Consider the following 17,697-nt stretch of genomic DNA (forward strand, 5'->3'; position numbering starts at 1 on the left):
CTTCTTTCACAGCACATTCAGTATATGGGAACAAAAAAAAACTACCAGACAGCAAAAACAAGTGTGAAAGTTTATTGTTTACCATATAGAATAATAATAATGAAAACATATCAGATCTGGGGCTCATCACCTGCATGACCAGATGACGTTTCGGCCAATGGCTTCCTTCATAGGTGAGAGAACAGGAGAACATGTCTGCAGTCATAATGCCTCCTGTGTGATTTTATAAGCGGCAGGCTGCCTGAGTGCCTGTCAGCAGGCTATGGGGTGTATGCAGGGTTTGTGATGTGCGTTGGACTGCCCTCGGTTGGCCCACTTGGCCAGGAAAGCCCTGATCTCCTTGGTACGGATGCAGTAGATGAAGGGGTTGACTAGGGGTGGCAGCAGACTGTAGAATAAGAAGAATACTTTATTAACACACACACACACACACACACACACACACACACACACACACACACACACACACACACACACACACACACACACACACACACACACGGGCTGGAGCAATGGACAGCTACTAGTGTAGTGCCCAGTGAGGCATTTAGGGGTTAATTTCCTTGCTCAAAGGCACAACAGCAGGTGATAGCATCTTAGACACAGACGCCAGCAACCCACCACTCCCAACCACATTTTCCCCTGGCAAACATGGGATTGAAACTGACAACCTTCTGGTTGCTGGCCCGCTTCTCTAACCTCTAAGCTACCTGCCTGTAGAGCAGGGTTAGGCCGATAACAAAGTCCTGGCTGATGGAGAAGTTGATGACGCTGCTGGTATAGACACAGCACCGGGGGACGTAGTACAGAGAGATGATACACAGCTGGGAACTACAGATGGAGAAGGTCTTCCACCGACTCTGGATGCCAGGGGGGAGAAGGGAGAGGGCAAGAAAGGGACAGGGATAGGAGGGGGGACAGGAATGAAGGGGAGGGGGAGAAACAGACAGGAGGGGGAGAGAGGGACAGGAGGGGAGGGAAGAAAGGGAGAGGGATAGGAGGGGAGACAGGAATGAAGGGGAGGGGGAGAAACAGACAGGAGGGGGAGAGAGGGACAGGAGGGGAGGGAAGAAAGGGAGAGGGATAGGAGGGGAGACAGGAATGAAGGGGAGGGGGAGAAACAGACAGGAGGGGGAGAGAGGGACAGGAGGGGAGGGAAGAAAGGGAGAGGGATAGAAACAGACAGGAGGGGGAGAGAGGGACAGGAGGGGAGGGAAGAAAGGGAGAGGGATAGAAACAGACAGGAGGGGGAGAGAGGGACAGGAGGGGAGACAGGAATGAAGGGGAGGGATAGAAACAGACAGGAGGGGGAGAGAGGGACAGGAGGGGAGACAGGAATGAAGTGGAGGGATAGAAACAGACAGGAGGGGGAGAGAGGGACAGGAGGGGAGGGAAGAAAGGGAGAGGGATAGAAACAGACAGGAGGGGGAGAGAGGGACAGGAGGGGAGGGAAGAAAGGGAGAGGGATAGGAATGAAGGGGAGGGGGAGAAACAGACAGGAGGGGGAGAGAGGGACAGGAGGGGAGACAGGAATGAAGGGGAGGGATAGAAACAGACAGGAGGGGGAGAGAGGGACAGGAGGGGAGGGAAGAAAGGGAGAGGGATAGAAACAGACAGGAGGGGGAGAGAGGGACAGGAGGGGGAGGGAAGAAAGGGAGAGGGATAGGAATGAAGGGGAGGGGAGAAACAGACAGGAGGGGGGAGAGGGACAGGAGGGGAGGGAAGAAAGGGAGAGGGATAGGAATGAAGGGGAGGGGGAGAAACAGACAGGAGGGGGAGAGAGGGACAGGAGGGGAGGGAAGAAAGGGAGAGGGATAGGAATGAAGGGGAGGGATAGAAACAGACAGGAGGGGGAGAGAGGGACAGGAGGGGAGGGAAGAAAGGGAGAGGGATAGAAACAGACAGGAGGGGGAGAGAGGGACAGGAGGGGAGGGAAGAAAGGGAGAGGGATAGGAATGAAGGGGAGGGGGAGAAACAGACAGGAGGGGGAGAGAGGGACAGGAGGGGGAGAGAGGGACAGAAGGGGTTTAGTTCAGATGGGGAGTGCCTGGATGGATAGCTGTTTTTGGGATAAGTGCACAACGGCAGAGGTGGTAATGATCTAATAAAATAGCCAGATCATTCCACACTTTTGCATCGCCCGGCCCGGGACTTGAACTAGCAACCTTTGGGTTCCCAGCCCAACTCTCTAATCTGTGGTCTACCTACCTGTGTAAAAGGGTGAGGCCGATGCGGAGGTCAGGGGACATGGTCAGGTTGGGGTTGATGGGTGTAGCGTTCACTACGAAGCGGGGGATGTAGTAAATAAGGATGATACAGCCCTGAGTAGCACAGGTAGAGAAGGTCTTCGCCCTGCCCTGGGTTAGAGAGGGGAGAGTAGTGGGTTAGAGGAAAGGTTTAGTTTAGATAAGAATGATACAGCCCTGAGGAGCAGGTAGAGAAGGTCTTCAGCCTGCCCTGGGTTAGAGAGAGGAAAGTGTTCTCAGTGGGTTAGGGTTAGTAGAGAATAGTTAAAAGAGACAGGACAAGACAAGCAATGTGTTATTTAAAGTTGAAATGGTGAACCTGGCAGTCCAGGTTTAGTGCAGAGGAGGCTCCTCAGATGAGGATGGGGAGGAACATACTCCTTAGTTAATTTCTAAAAAATAATATAGTGAAATATAAAAAAGGTATAATTTTTAGATAAAACTGTAGTAAATATATTCACGTCAGCAAATATTTGATTACAGCACACTGTTTTGTAATGAAGGTCTACAGTAGCCTCAACAGCACTTTGTAGGGTAGCACCAGGGTGTAGCCGGAGGACGGCTAGTTTCTGTCCTCCTTCGGGTACATTGACTTCAATTTAAAATCTAGGAGGCTCATGGTTCTCACCTCCTTCCATAGAGTTACACAGTAATTATGACAACTCCTGGAGGAAGTCCTCTTGCAGCATAAACTGACATTGTCCACCAAATCAAAGGATCAGAGAATGAATCTTTTACTGAAAGCATAAGCTACAGCTAGCGAGCGCTGCAGTGCATTAAATGTGGCGAGTAGTTGACTCAAAGAGAAAGATAGACAATACTTGAGCAGTTTTGAACAAATGAAGGAGAAGCAAGAGAGAGAGCAAACTATATTTCATTATATTTTTTTCACTTTCACTTACTTAGCTAACAAATGCGGCTAGCTAGTTTAGCCTACTCAAACACCCAGCTCAAACAAAGAGAGATGCTATGTTAGCTAGCTGGCTATGGCTATCCAACACTGGCACTCTTCCAAGTCAATGTAACCTTTTGATCTAATTAATTTATTGCCACCGGGTCCCTCCGATGTAACTGCTAAACTACTTGCTGACTGTAGACTGTAGTGTATGATTGTACCGGGTTCACTAGCGTGTGAAATCTAGTAGCTATGTTGACTATGACATTAGCTAATATGGTGACAATTATGCAGGCGGTGTGTAGCAGTTAGCGGTTATGAAATGAAGGGTGGCTTGGAATTTTTGGAAAAAGGTGAAAGGAAGAGAGCATGTAGATGCGAGAAGGAATTATACAACAAGCAAAGTGATCATGCTGTTTGTATGTGGCTGCTATGAAAGTGATCTGTGTTTGCGTGTGATCAGGGATGTATTCATTACGTAGATTCTGTTGAAAAACATTTATTAAAAGGAAGTAAACGGAACAAAATGGGGATAAACATGGCTGAACCTGTCCAATATAAACTATTGTTTACAATTGTTGGACTAATGATTACACACTAGATCAACTAGACGCAGGCAAGAGTGTGCAAGGTGGTATTGAATGTCACTGTCAGCTTGATTACTCCAATTTCTCTCGACCTGTGTAAACTTTCATTCATAGGCTATGTGGTAGCAACCTCCTGTTGGGTATAGGGAGAATTAGAGTATCATGTGAAGTAGCCTAAACCTATTGATTTTACTTTGAGCTCATAATAGAAATAAGACCATGCTCATAAACATTTAGTGGTGGGGTCACACACCCCTCCTCACACACCCCTCCTTACCCCTCCTCCAAACCAGCCCCCCTGCACCCCACACCCCTCCTCACACACCCCTCCTTTACCCTCCTCCCAACCAGGCCCCCTGCACTCCACACCCCTCCTCACACACCCCTCCTCACACCCAGCCCCCCTGCACTCCCCACCCCTCCTCCCAACCAGCCCCCCTGCACTCCCCACCCCTTCTCCCACCCAGCCACCCTGCATCACCCACCCCTCCTCCCCATGCACACCCCACCCTCAAACTCCACACCTCTGGAATTCTGACCTGTGCGTTAGCCATGCGCATCACGCTGACGATGATGTTGACATATGAGAAGACGATGAAGCTGAAGGGGAGGAAGAGGACGAACATGGATAGTGAGACGGATACTGTGCTCTGGGACGAGATGTCAGCACACGACAGCCTGTTGAGTGAGTGAGTGAGTGAGTGGTTGGTTGACTGAATTTATTTGATCATTTAAAAAAATACATATAGTGTATATACATCAAGTATAACAGTAAAGTCACTAGGAGTCAAAAGTAGTGCACTTTAAAGAGAATAGGGAGCAATTTGGGATGCACTGACTGATTCATTGACACGGTGTTGCAGTAGAAGTGGATGATGCGGTTGGGCCCACAGAAAGGCATCTGGGATGTCTGGATGGTGGTGATGCCTGGTACTATCATGGCTGACACCCAGGATAGGGCTGTTAGGATAGACATGGTCCTGTTGGTCATCAGCTCTGTGTACCTGGTAGAGAGGGAGGGAGGGGGAGAGATGGATGGGAGAGGGGGGCGAGGGGGGAGAGATGGGTAGGAGAGGGGATGAGAAAGAGAGAAATAGACAGAGTTATCTGTGAGTTGCCTTCTGTTAAAGGTTGGTCGTTATCATACGAACACATGAGAGGGAAATACAGGTAGTTACAGGTAGATATATCTACAAGAGACTGAACAAGAATATAAATGCAAAATGCAACAATTTAAAAAATGTTACAGTTCATATAAGGAAATTAATCAATTGAAATAAATTAATTTGGCCCTAATCTCTGCTTTTTACATGACTGGGCAGGGGCACAGCCACGGGTGGGCATAGGAGGGCAATGGCCCACCCACTTGGGAGCCAGGTCCACCCACTGGGGAGGCAGGCCCAGCCAATCAGAATATGTTTTTCCTCACGAAAGGGCTTTATTACAGACAGAAATACTCAGTTTCATCCATTGTCCAGGTGGCTGGTCTCAGACGATCTCACAGGTGAAGAAGCCGGATGTAAGGGTTCTGAGTTGGCGTGGTTACACCTGGTCTGTGTTTGTGAGGACGGTTAGATTCTCTAAAACAACTTTGATGCCTTATCGTAGAGAAAATAACAATCAATTCTAATGCAACAGCTCTGGTGTAAATTCCTGCAGTAAGCATGCCAATTGCACACTCCCTCAAAACTTGAGACATCTGTGGCATTGTGCTGTGTGACAAAGCTGCACATCATGGAGTGACCTTATATTGTCCCCAGCACAATGTGCACCTGTGTAATGATCATGCTGTTTCATCAGCTTTCTGATACGCCACACCTGTCAGGTGGATGGATTATCTTGGCAACACCATCATTAAGTTTGCTGACAACACAACAGTGGTCTGAACCCCGACAACAATGAGACAGCCTACAGGGAGGAGGTCAGAGACCTGGCAGTGTCGTGCCAAGACAACAATCTTTCCCTAAATGTGAGCAAGACAAATGAGCTAATCATAGACTGTAGTAAAAGGAGGGCTGAACAGGCCCCCATTAACATCACCAACAAACGATCATAGTCCAAACACACCAAGACAGTCTTGAAGAGGAGCACGACAACACCTTTTCCCCCTCAGGAGACTGAAAAGACTTGGCATGGCTCTCCAGATCCTCAAGAAGTACTACAGCTGCAGCAGCGAGAGCATCCTGACCGGTTGCATCACTGCCTGACATGTTAACTGCTCGGCATCCGACAATAAGGCGCTAGAGAAGGTCGTGTGTACGACCCAGTACATCACTGGGGCCAAGCTTCCTGCCATTCAGGACCTCTATACCAGGTGGTGTCAGAGGAAGGCCCTGAAAATGGTCAAAGTATTGACAATTAACAGTAAGGACCAGCTGTTGTCCCATGCAGTGAATCTGTTATTCATTGTGTTTGTATGGGCTAATAACAGTAAGGTCAAAACTATTTTTTCATCACATAAAAAAAGGGGGTCTTAAAATTCAAAATCAAACAGTAAATTGATCCTTGGTATGACTTTCTGAAAACAATACGATATAGCTCAGACAGGGTTTATACTCTTATGAGTCAAGGTTAGGGTTAGGTACAGTGAGGGACAAAAGTATTTGATCCCCTGCTGATTTTGTACATCTGCCCACTGACAAAGAAATTATCAGTCTATAATTTTACTGGTAGGTTTATTTGAACAGTGAGAGACAGAATAACAACAACAGAAAATCCAGAAAAACGCATGTCAAAAATTTTATAAATTGATTTGCATTTTAATGAGGGAAATAAGTATTTGACCTCTCTGCAAAACATGACTTAGTACTTGGTGGCAAAACCCTTGTTAGCAATCACAAAGGTCAGATGTTTCAGACTCAGTTTCTTGTAGTTGGCCACCAGGTTTGCACACATCTCAGGAGGGATTTTGTCCCACTCCTCTTTGCAGATCTTCTCCCAGTCATTAACGTTTCGAGGCTGACGTTTGGCAACTAGAACCGTCAGCTCCCTCCACAGATTTTCTATTGGATTAAGGTCTAGTCTAGAGACTGGCTAGGCCACTCCAGGACCTTAATGTGCTTCTTCTTGAGCCACTCCTTTGTTGCCTTGGCCGTGTGTTTTGGGTCATTGTCATGCTGGAATACCCATCCACGACCCATTTTCAATGCCCTGGCTGAGGGAAGGAGGTTCTCAACCAAGATTTGACGGTACATGGCCCCATCCATCGTTCCTTTGATGCGGTGAAGTTGAACTGTCCCCTTAGCAGAAAAACACCCCCAAAGCATAATGTTTCCACCTCCATGTTTGACGGTGGGGGTGGTGTTCTTGGGGTCATAGGCATCATTCCTCCTCCTCCAAACACGGCGAGTTGAGTTGATGCCAAAGAGCTCCATTTTGGTCTCATCTGACCAAAACACTTTCACCCAGTTGTCCTCTGAATCATTCAGATGTTCATTGGCAAACTTCAGACGGGCATGTATATGTGCTTTCTTGAGCAGTGGGACCTTGCGGGCGCTGCAGGATTTCAGTCCTTCACGGCGTAGTGTGTTACCAATTGTTTTCTTGGTGACTATGGTCCCAGTTGCCTTGAGATCATTGACAAGATCCTCCCGTGTAGTTCTGGGCTGATTCCTCACTGTTCTCATGATCATTGCAACTCCACGAGGTGAGATCTTGCATGGAGCCCCAGGCCGAGGGAGATTTGCGAATAATCACCTTCTCACCAAGCTGCTTGGCAATGATCTTGTAGCCCATTCCAGCCTTGTGTAGGTCTACAATCTTGTCCCTGACATCCTTGGAGAGCTCTTTGGTCTTGGCCATGGTGGAGAGTTTGGAATCTGATTGATTGATTGCTTCTGTGGACAGGTGTCTTTTATACAGGTAACAAGCACTCCCTTTAAAAGTGTGCTCCTCATCTCAGGTCGTTACCTGTATATATCCTTTTGTGACTAGGGGGCAGTATTTTCATTTTTTGAAAAATAATGTTCCCGTAATAAACGGGATATTTTGTCAGGACAAGATGCTAGAATATGCATATAATTGACAGCGTAGGATAGAAAACATTCTAAAGTTTCCAAAACTGTAAAAATATTGTCTGTGAGTATAACAGAACTGATATTGCAGGCAAAAGCCTGAGAAAAATCCAATCCGGAAGTGCCTCATGTTTTGAAAGCGCTGCGTTCCAATGCATCCCTATTGAGCAGTGAATGGGCTATCAACCAGATTACTTTTTCTCCGTATTCCCCAAGGTGTCTACAGCATTGTGACGTAGTTTTACGCATTTATGATTACGCTCCCTCATGCAGGATGGGGAGTTACTAGAGGTTTAAGGCTAATCTGAAGATGGTGCTGGCTAAAGCTAAAACTGGCGAGTGTAGAGAGTATAGAGATACTGTTATCCACGTCAGCACCAATGATGTTAGGATGAAACAGTCAGAGATCACCAAGCGCAACATAGCTTCAGCATGTAAACCAGCTAGAATGATGTGTCGATGGGGAGTCACTAGAGGATAACACAGAGACAGAAGAGAGAAGGGAGACAGAAATATTTCTGATTGAGAGGGGGTCAAATACTTCTTTCCCTCATTAAAATGAAAATCAATTTATAAAATTTTTGACATGCATTTTTCTGGATTTTGTTGTTGTTATTCTGTCTCTCACTGTTCAAATAAACCTACAATTAAAATTATAGACGGATCATTTCTTTGTCAGTGGGCAAATGTACAAAATCAGCAGGGGATCAAATTCCCCCCCCCCCTCACTGTAGAATAGATCTATGTTACCTGAGAGGGTAGCAGATAGACAGGTATCGGTCCCGAGCCATGGACATCATGATGAGAGAGTTAGGGTAAGGGTTAGGGTTAGGGTGAGGGTGAGGGTGAGGGTGAGGGTTAGGGTGAGGGTGAGGGTGAGGGTGAGGGTTAGGGTTAGGGTGAGGATTAGGGTTAGGGTTAGGGTGAGGGTTAGGGTGAGGGTGAGGGTTAGGGTTAGGGTGAGGGTTAGGGTGAGGGTTAGGGTGAGGGTTAGGGTTAGGGACATCTATTTTACCTGAGAGGGAAGCAGATAGCCAGGTATCGGTCCATAGCCATGGTCATCATGATGAGAGAGTTAGGGTTAGGGTGAGGGTGAGGGTGAGGGTGAGGGTGAGGGTTAGGGTTAGGGTTAGGGTGAGGGTGAGGGTTAGGGTGAGGGTGAGGGTTAGGGTTAGGGTTAGGGTGAGGATTAGGGTTAGGGTGAGGGTGAGGGTTAGGGTGAGGGTTAGGGTGAGGGTTAGGGTGAGGGTTAGGGACATCTATTTTACCTGAGAGGGAAGCAGATAGCCAGGTATCGGTCCATAGCCATGGTCATCATGATGAGAGAGGTGAGTGTTCCAAAGTAGTGGATGAATTGTTTCTGTATCAGGCACGTATAGAAAGAGATGCCAGCGTCGTCCCACCAGTACCGAGCTATCACTTTGGGAAGGGACACCGTGCATACGCCTGGGACATCGACAAGTACCACAACATATCAACATTGTTAAAGAAACATGAACCAATTGATTAGTGAATGTTTTGGTGCTATGCAGATTGGAGAACAGGCCACACATTTGAACAGGAAGTTCATGGTAACATGTCATTACAGACACACATTTTAACAGGATAACCTTTCTGTCTTGATGACTTCTGTCTCTTCTCTCTTCTGTCTGCCTATATCTGACAGAGCCAGGCTGAGTATCTTACCTATGTCTGACAGAGCCAGGCTGGTTATCTTATCTATATCTGACAGAACCAGGCTGATTATCTTATCTATATCTGACAGAGCCAGGCTGAGTATCTTACCTATATCTGACAGAGCCAGGCTGGTTATCTTATCTATATCTGACAGAACCAGGCTGAGCATCTTACCTATATCTGACAGAGCCAGGCTGGTTATCTTATCTATATCTGACAGAACCAGGCTGAGCATCTTACCTATATCTGACAGAGCCAGGCTGAATTATCTTACCTATATCTGACAGAGCCAGGCTGAGCATGATGATGTACATGGGTTTCTGCAGGCTGCGCTCCAGGGCAAACAGCACCACCAGCAGGATGTTCCCCACCACCGTGATCACATAGACGAAGAAGAAGAACCAGGCCACCAGCTGGTAGAAGGATGGATCGAGCCCCGGGAAGCCCACGATCACAAACTCTGACACACGCGTGTAGTTCTCATTCACCTCAAACATACTGTACTGGGGAAGGTGGGGGGGATGGTGGAGGAGAGATAGAGCCTCTTACAATCATTACCTTCCAAGTTAGAGAGAGAGATAATGAGTGAGTGAGAGAGAGAGAGAGTGAGAGAGAGAGAGCTACACAAGAGAGAGAGAGAGAGATAATGAGTGAGTGAGAGAGAGAGTGAGAGAGAGAGAGCTACACAAGAGAGAGAGAGAGATAATGAATGAGAGAGAGAGAGAGAGTGAGAGAGAGAGAGCTACACAAGAGAGAGAGAGAGAGATAATGAGTGAGTGAGTGAGAGAGAGAGAGTGACATATAAAGTGACATATATATATATATACAGCGTATATACAAAGAGAGAGATCCATCTCTCCATCATGCTGTATAAAGAGACCCTACATCCTCCATTCTTACTCCCACCTAAGATGGAGAGAGTGAGAGAGAGAGAAATATACATAAAAGAGAGAGAATCTGGTGACCCTCCATCTCTCCATCATTACCTCCACCTAAGATGGAGAGAGTAATAGAGAGATAGTTAGAGAGAGCTACATAAAAGAGAGAGATGTTGAAGAACCTGGAAAATTTCGCTCTCGTTCTCTGTCCATCCTTACCTCCTTCCCAACCAGTGGCCCCAGAGGTGTGTGATGTTAGTCGCTTTTTAACTCCCAACTTTATAGCCAACATGCCTTCTGACAAGACAGCCAACAGCCAATCAGAGACCTCCACCCTGGCGATGTCATCATTGTCACATTACTCATGATGTCGATTACAGAACATTTTCATCCCTGGCCAACCCTTCTCTAGTGCTATGCAAAATCTTTTTTTGTGTACAAAAGTATGTGGACAGCCTTTCAAGTTAGTGGATTTGGCTATTTCAGCCACACCCGTTGCTGACAGGAGTATAAAATCGAGCACAGCCATGCGATCTCCAGAGACAAACAGTAGAATTGGCTTAGTGAAGAGCTCAGTGACTTTCAATGTGACACCGTCATAGGATGCTATCTTTCCAACAAGTCAGTTCGTCAACTTTCTGCCCTGCTCGAGCTGCCCCCGTGACCTGTAAGTGCTGTTATTGTGAAGTGGAAAAATCCAGAGGAAAGAGTGCCTCCTACTGGCCCTCCAACACCACTTCCAGCAGCATCTGGTCTCCCATCCAGGGACTGACCAGGACCAACCCTGCTTAGCTTCAGAAGCAAGCCAGCAGTGGTATGCTCACATTAGTCTCATTCCAAACGTCGTGAATTGTTGGCTATCTGCACAAACCCAGCCTTTACTATGAATCATCCATACACCATTTGACTTAATAATTTATTTACTAACTAAATAATCACAGAAATGCATAACAAACAACAGTAGATATGGTAACAAGGAAATTGAACGCTCACTCATTCGGGAATAACTGCAATCAATATATATCTTTACGGTGTATGTCATGGTTGTCTTCACTGTTGGAATCCGGTCTGCGGGAGAGTTCATCCGAGTCTCTCTCTCTTTCTTTCTGTTTCCCTGAAGTCTGTCGTGGTTAGGATGGATACTTCAGAGTACCATTCAGCAATGTACTCATAGAATAAGTGTTTCGGCGGTTGTCGGTATTCTCAATCCCAGCTTTAAATCATTTCGAGCTGCAGACTAGTAATTAGTATCTAAGATTGCTCTTATTCTGTAGGGATTGATGGTCTCAGAGTGTAACCATTGCCAGTCGTGTAGCCAATGCTCCACGTGGTATGGTTTTCGAGTGTTGGTACTTCATTTTTCGCAATCACAGCTCCAGCTGTGGGTTTGCTTAGTCTCTGTACTCAACCTGTGCCACCTTGGCGGACATCGAGGTATGCGTAGTCTGAAGAGGATTTCCTCAGTAAGAGCTTTTATTCGTAACAATAGAAAAGGCCAGGTCTATGACGCCAGATCATGTCTGTGCTCACAGGGTTGTGGCCGGTGACTAGTTAAACTTGACAATTCTCTCAAAATGAAAGGTTAACATCACATTACATCAGTTCACAAATAGTTTCATCTTTACTCATTCATTTTATACAAGAATTAGATGCAAACACCATAATTGAGATATGTACTCATTCAGAGACATAGTTATGTGTGTTTCCTATCCTTCGCTAAGGTCACCAAATGAAACAAAACGGGCCGGGTCATAGCTGGCTTCTCCACCGACCATTTACACATTCTCCAAAACATTGACATTGTTCAGTTCTCAAATTCTGTGATGTAGAAGAAGTTCCTTTGTTCTCCTGTGAAACTCTCTCTATACTGCATTGCCAGGAGGAGAGAGTCTCCTTCAGGTATTTACGTCCTGAGATAACAGAACCTGGGTGGAGGAGCGAGTGAGAGAGAGGGACGCCATGACCTATACACAGGAAGGGCCACGTCATGACAGTCTCCCCTGGTGGTTTGGATCTTGTGATTATCCTGCAAGTTACAAATCAACATACAAATTATGACCACGTGATGTCCTGTTTGTAGATCATCGTTGAAGTCCTCCACTGCTGGTTGAACTTGGTAGGCTCTCTGAATGTGGAGCAATCCACCACAAGGATGGGCAGTGGATGTCCATTTGGTGATCGCCGTTGCGATCCCCCTCTAGTGGTTTACTTTGGTAGGTTTCCTGGAAGCTGCAAAGTACCACAGGAATAGCCAGGGGGTGTCCGGTTGGTGATCGCCGTTGTGGTCCCCCCTCTCTGGTGTTTACCTTGGTAGGTTCTCTGACAGCGGGACAGGCCATCACAAGGATGGGCAGGGGGTGTCCGGTTGGTGATCGCCGTTGTGGTCCCCCCTCTCTGGTGTTTACCTTGGTAGGTTCTCTGACAGCGGGACAGGCCATCACAAGGATGGGCAGGGGGTGTCCGGTTGGTGATCGCCGTTGTGGTCCCCCCTCTCTGGTGTTTACCTTGGTAGGTTCTCTGACAGCGGGACAGGCCATCACAAGGATGGGCAGGGGGTGTCCGGATTTGGGATCGCTGTTCCGGACCCGTCGCCTGGTCGTCCAGACTGGAAGATCTGGGCAGTAACTTAATCAGATGTTAACAACGTACGCACACTCACAAAATGTATATAATTACATTCATTCCCCAATGAAGTGGCTTTGTGGCACTAAGTGATGGTTGTATGTGGACTTTGTTTATGGCTCTATCACTTCCTACGTGTCAAAGGAACTGAACTGAATAGGAATGAAAGCATAAACAACCAAAATCATCTAATTGGACTGAATTCTACATACAACCAAGGTCCTGGCAAAATGACTATCATGGCATTGTCTTTAATGTCATGTCTCAGGTTTTCCATCTTGGTGTCTTGCTTAGGCACTAAGTTGATAACTATATGATAAGTCTACAGCCATAAGGCGCTAGTTTTGGGTCGTCTACAGGGATGACCTATGGACTTCTGGGAAGAAAACTGGTGAGTACTGAAGCTGTAGCGTCAAAGGCCTCAAAGTAAATGTTCAACTTTACTAAGGCTGGTATTTTGCTCTGAGCCTTAAGTGATCCTAGTATAAATCCTAATTGGAAGTTCCGTTGTACATTTGCGTTTCTGCTTTACACAAGAGCGCATGTCAAGGGAAGAAAACCAAGTATCCTGGTAGACTACAACTTGTTCAGAATGAGTCTGATGTAATCAGGTCAGTTTCAGGTCAATGCCTTGAGGTCATTCAGAATTGGTGTCGAGGGGGTCTGTTGTGGTTTTACTACAAGTCACTACATCTTCCACTATTTTGGTGGCGATAGGTTTGTGGCGATAATTTTGAAGAAGTCTTTTTCATAACTATGTTATCCACGGAGGAGCTAACCTCACAACGGAAGTACTCTATTTGCATTGTGTGCCACCCCATCCCCCCTTTCCACGCTGCTGCTACTCTCTGTTTATCATATATGCATAGCGTCATGACATGGCCCTCTTTGGGTATAGCGTGCCTTCCCCCTCTCTCTCTCTCCTACACCCAGGCTGCTGTTATCTCAGGTCATAAATTCCTGGAGGAGATTCTTCCTCATGGCCAGACAGTATAGAGAGAGAGAGTGAGTTTTCATAGAGAGAACAAAGGAATTTCTTCCACATCACAGAACTTGAAAACGGAACTATATTCATGTTCTGGAGAATGTTTAAACGGTCGGTGAAGTAGCCAGCTACGAACTGGTCCGTTTGGTACAATTTTGTGAAACTCATGAGAGACAATACAGCCACATTACCATAACTCTGTTTATACAAGAGTCTCAGTTGTGAGGCTTTCATCTAATTGTTGTATAAATGGTTCTAATTGTTGTATAAAATACCCTTTGGAGTTTAACTAAATCATTGATCCACCCCATGAGCACAGACATTGATCTGGGATCATGGGACAGCCCATTTCTGCTCTTCTGAATATAACCCCCACCTTGGGAATTTATCTTCAGACCAAGCTTACCTCAATTATGAGAGGGCTGAGGTTTGAGCCCAGAACAGCTTACCTCGATAACCGAGAGGGCTAAGGTTTGAGTAGATTTCTGAACCATACCACGTGGTTAAACTCTGAGACTATCGATCTGACAGAAAAGAGCTACTCTTTGAAAATAATTACTAGTCTGCATCTAGGAATTATGTACCCGTGAACGCGAAGGCCGACAACCGCCGAAACATCGATTCTATAACAACATTGCTGAATTGTCACGCCTTGGTCTTAGTATTTTGTGTTTTAGTTTATTAGTTAGTCAGACCAGGGTGTGACATGGGTTTATTTGTGTATTGTAGTTTCATATTGGGGTTTGTAGTAGTTGGGATTGTAGCTGATTTAGGGGTGTGTGTGTTTAATAGGTTGGCTGCCTGAGGCGGTTCTCAATCAGTCAGGTGATTCTCGTTGTCGCTGATTGGGAACCGTATTTAGGTAGCCTGGTTTTCGCTTTGTATTTTGTGGGTGATTGTTCCTGTCTCTGTGTAGTGTGCACCAGTCAGGCTGTATTAGGTTTCACGTTCTGTTTGTTGTTTTTGTATTTATTAGTTATTCGTGTATAGTTTGTTCATTTGTCTTCCTAATAAACATGAGTAACTTACACGCTGCATTTCGGTCCGACTCTCCTTCAACAAAAGAAGAACGCCGTTACAGAATCACCCACCACACTCGGACCGAGCAGCGTGTCAACAGGCAGGTGCAGCCCGAAGTGGAGCCGCGTATTAAGGATTTCTGGACATGGGAGGAAATCCTTGACGGAAGAGGACCCTGGGCTAAACCAGAGGAGTGTAGCCGCCCAAAAGTGCAGCAGGCGAAGAGGAAACAGGAGCTACACGAAAGGCAACAGAAGCAGCTTCAGTGGGAGAGGCTACACCATTTGGAGAATTGGACATGGGAGGAGGAACTGGACGGAAAAGGACCCTGGGCTCAGCCTGGTGAATATCGCCGCCCCAAGGAGGAATTAGAAGCGGCTAAAGCGGAGAGGCGCAAGTATGAGGAGGCAGCACGGCGACGTGGATGGAAGCCCGAAAAGCAGCCCCAAAAATTTCTTGGGGGGGGGGCTATCAGGGAGTATGGCTGCGTCAGGTAGGAGACCTGCGCAATCTCCCTGTGCTTACCGGAGGGCTAGAGAGACCGGGCAGGCACTGTGTTATGCAGTGGTGCGCACGGTGTCTCCAGTGCGGGTGCATAGCCCGGTGCGGTATATTTCAGCTCCGCGTATCGGCCGGGCTAGATTGAGCGTCGAGCCAAATGCCATGAAGCCGGCTCTACGCATCCGGTCTCCAGTGCGTCTCCTTGGGCCGGTTTACATGGCACCAGCCTTGCGCTCGGTGTCTCCGGTTTGCCTACATAGCCCAGTGCGGGCTATTTCTCCTCACAGCACTGGCAGGGCAACCGAGAGTATTCAACCAGGTAAGGTTGGGCAGGCTCGGTGCTCAAGAGCTCCAGTGCGCCTGCACGGTCCGGTCTATCCAGTACCACCTCCACACCCCAGCCCTCCAGTAGCAGCTCCCCGCACTAGGCTTCCTGTGCGTGTCCTCGGCCAAATACCACCAGTGCCAGCACCACGCATCAGGCCTTCAGTGCGCCTCGCCTGTTCAGCTCAGCCAGCGCTTTCTCCCGTCTGTTCAGCGGTTCTAGAGCCTTCCTCCTCTACAGCGCTGCCGGAGCCTCCTGCCTGTATGGAGCAGCTAGAGCTGCCAGTTTGCATGGAGCAGCCAGAGCTGTCAGTTTGCATAGAGCAGCCTGAGCTGCTAGTCTGCATGGAGCAGCCAGAGCTGCCAGTCTGCAAAGAGCTGCCAGTCTCCATGAAGCCGCCAGAGCTGTCAATCTGTATGGAGCAGCCAGAGCCGCCAGTCAACATGGAGCAGCCAGAGCCGCCAGTCAGCCAGACTCTTCCAGATCTGCCAGTCAACCAGACTCTTCCAGATCTGCCAGTCAGCCAGACTCTGCCAGTCAACCAGACTCTTCCAGATCTGCCAGTCAACCAGACTCTTCCAGATCTGCCAGTCAACCAGACTCTTCCAGATCTGCCAGTCAGCCAGACTCTTCCAGATCTGCCAGTCAACCAGACTCTTCCAGATCTGCCAGTCAACCAGACTCTTCCAGATCTGCTAGTCAGCCAGGATCCGCCAGTCAGCCAAGATCCGCCAGTCAGCCAGGATCCGCCAGTCGGCCAGGATCTGCCAGTCAGCCAGGATCCGCCAGTAAACCAGGATCTGCCAGATCTGCTAGTCAGCCAGGATCCGCCAGTCAGCCAGGATCCGCCAGTCAGCCAGGATCCGCCAGTCAGCCAGGATCTGTCGGATTCAGCTGCCTGGCTGGGCTTCATCTTAGTACTGGGCTTCTTCTCAGTACTGGGCTTCTTCTCAGTCCCGAGCTGCCCCTCAGTCCCGAGCTGCCCCTCAGTCCCGAGCTGCCCCTCAGTCCCGAGTTGCCCCTCAGTCCCGAGCTGCCTCAGTCCCGAGCTGCCCCTCAGTCACGAGCTGCTCCTCTGTTATGTAGGGTTCTGGGTGAGGACTATTCGGCCTTGGTCGGCGGTGAGGGTGGATTATCCCAGGACGCGAAGGGGAGGAATAATGACATTTATGAAGTGGGGTCCACGTCCGGAGCCGGAACCGCCACCATGGACAGACGCCCACCCGGACCCTCCCTATGGTTTTGAGGTGCGTTCGGGAGACCGCACCTTAGGGGGGTTCTGTCACGCCTTGGTCTTAGTATTTTGTGTTTTAGTTTATTAGTTAGTCAGACCAGGGTGTGACATGGGTTTATTTATGTATTGTAGTTTCATATTGGGGTTTGTAGTAGTTGGGAATGTAGCTGATTTAGGGGTGTGTGTGTTTAATAGGTTGGCTGCCTGAGGCGGTTCTCAATCAGAGTCAGGTGATTCTCGTTGTCGCTGATTGGGAACCGTATTTAGGTAGCCTGGTTTTCGCTTTGTATTTTGTGGGTGATTGTTCCTGTCTCTGTGTAGTGTGCACCAGTCAGGCTGTATTAGGTTTCACGTTCTGTTTGTTGTTTTTGTATTTATTAGTTATTCGTGTATAGTTTGTTCGTTTGTCTTCCTAATAAACATGAGTAACTTACACGCTGCATTTCGGTCCGACTCTCCTTCAACAAAAGAAGAACGCCGTTACATGAATGTTACTCTGAACTATCCATTCTAACCACGACAGAGAGAGAGAGGGCGGACAAACTCTCCAACAGAAACAAACTTCCAACAGAGATCACACTGAGCGTAAATATATATATATATATTTATTGATTGCAATTATTCCTGAATGAGTGAGCATTTCAATTGTTATAATTATCAACTTTGTAGTGTCTCTTTTGTCTTTCACGGCCTTCTCAGTCCCCGCCATGCCGG

At 47.6% G+C, this 17,697-nt stretch overlaps 1 protein-coding gene across 1 annotated transcript; it reads right to left on the reverse strand.

Annotated features, from left to right (window-relative positions):
* Positions 1 to 252: 252 nt before the first annotated feature.
* Positions 253 to 9,915, reverse strand: LOC135543729 (olfactory receptor 10A4-like). The gene is made up of 6 exons (XM_064971090.1): positions 9,693 to 9,915; positions 9,010 to 9,187; positions 4,568 to 4,732; positions 4,268 to 4,406; positions 2,209 to 2,357; positions 253 to 388 (listed from the first exon to the last, which is right to left on the reverse strand). The coding sequence occupies exons 1-6, from the start codon at positions 9,913 to 9,915 to the stop codon at positions 253 to 255; spliced, it is 990 nt and encodes a 329-aa protein (XP_064827162.1).
* Between the last annotated feature and the right edge of the window lie 7,782 nt (positions 9,916 to 17,697).

The sequence above is a fragment of the Oncorhynchus masou genome, chromosome 8 (assembly GCF_036934945.1).
Source record: "Oncorhynchus masou masou isolate Uvic2021 chromosome 8, UVic_Omas_1.1, whole genome shotgun sequence".
Lineage (NCBI taxonomy): Eukaryota > Metazoa > Chordata > Actinopteri > Salmoniformes > Salmonidae > Oncorhynchus > Oncorhynchus masou.

Excerpts from the sequence above, each read along its gene's own strand:
- LOC135543729 (XM_064971090.1), bottom strand. The coding sequence starts at position 9,915 with ATGTTTGAGGTGAATGAGAACTACACGCGTGTGTCAGAGTTTGTGATC. Across the intron at positions 4,407-4,567 it reads AACACCGTGTCAATGAATCA|GCTGTCGTGTGCTGACATCT; the intron begins GTCAGTGCATCC and ends CTCACTCAACAG. Across the intron at positions 389-2,208 it reads GGCCTCACCCTTTTACACAG|TCTGCTGCCACCCCTAGTCA; the intron begins GTAGGTAGACCA and ends CTTATTCTACAG.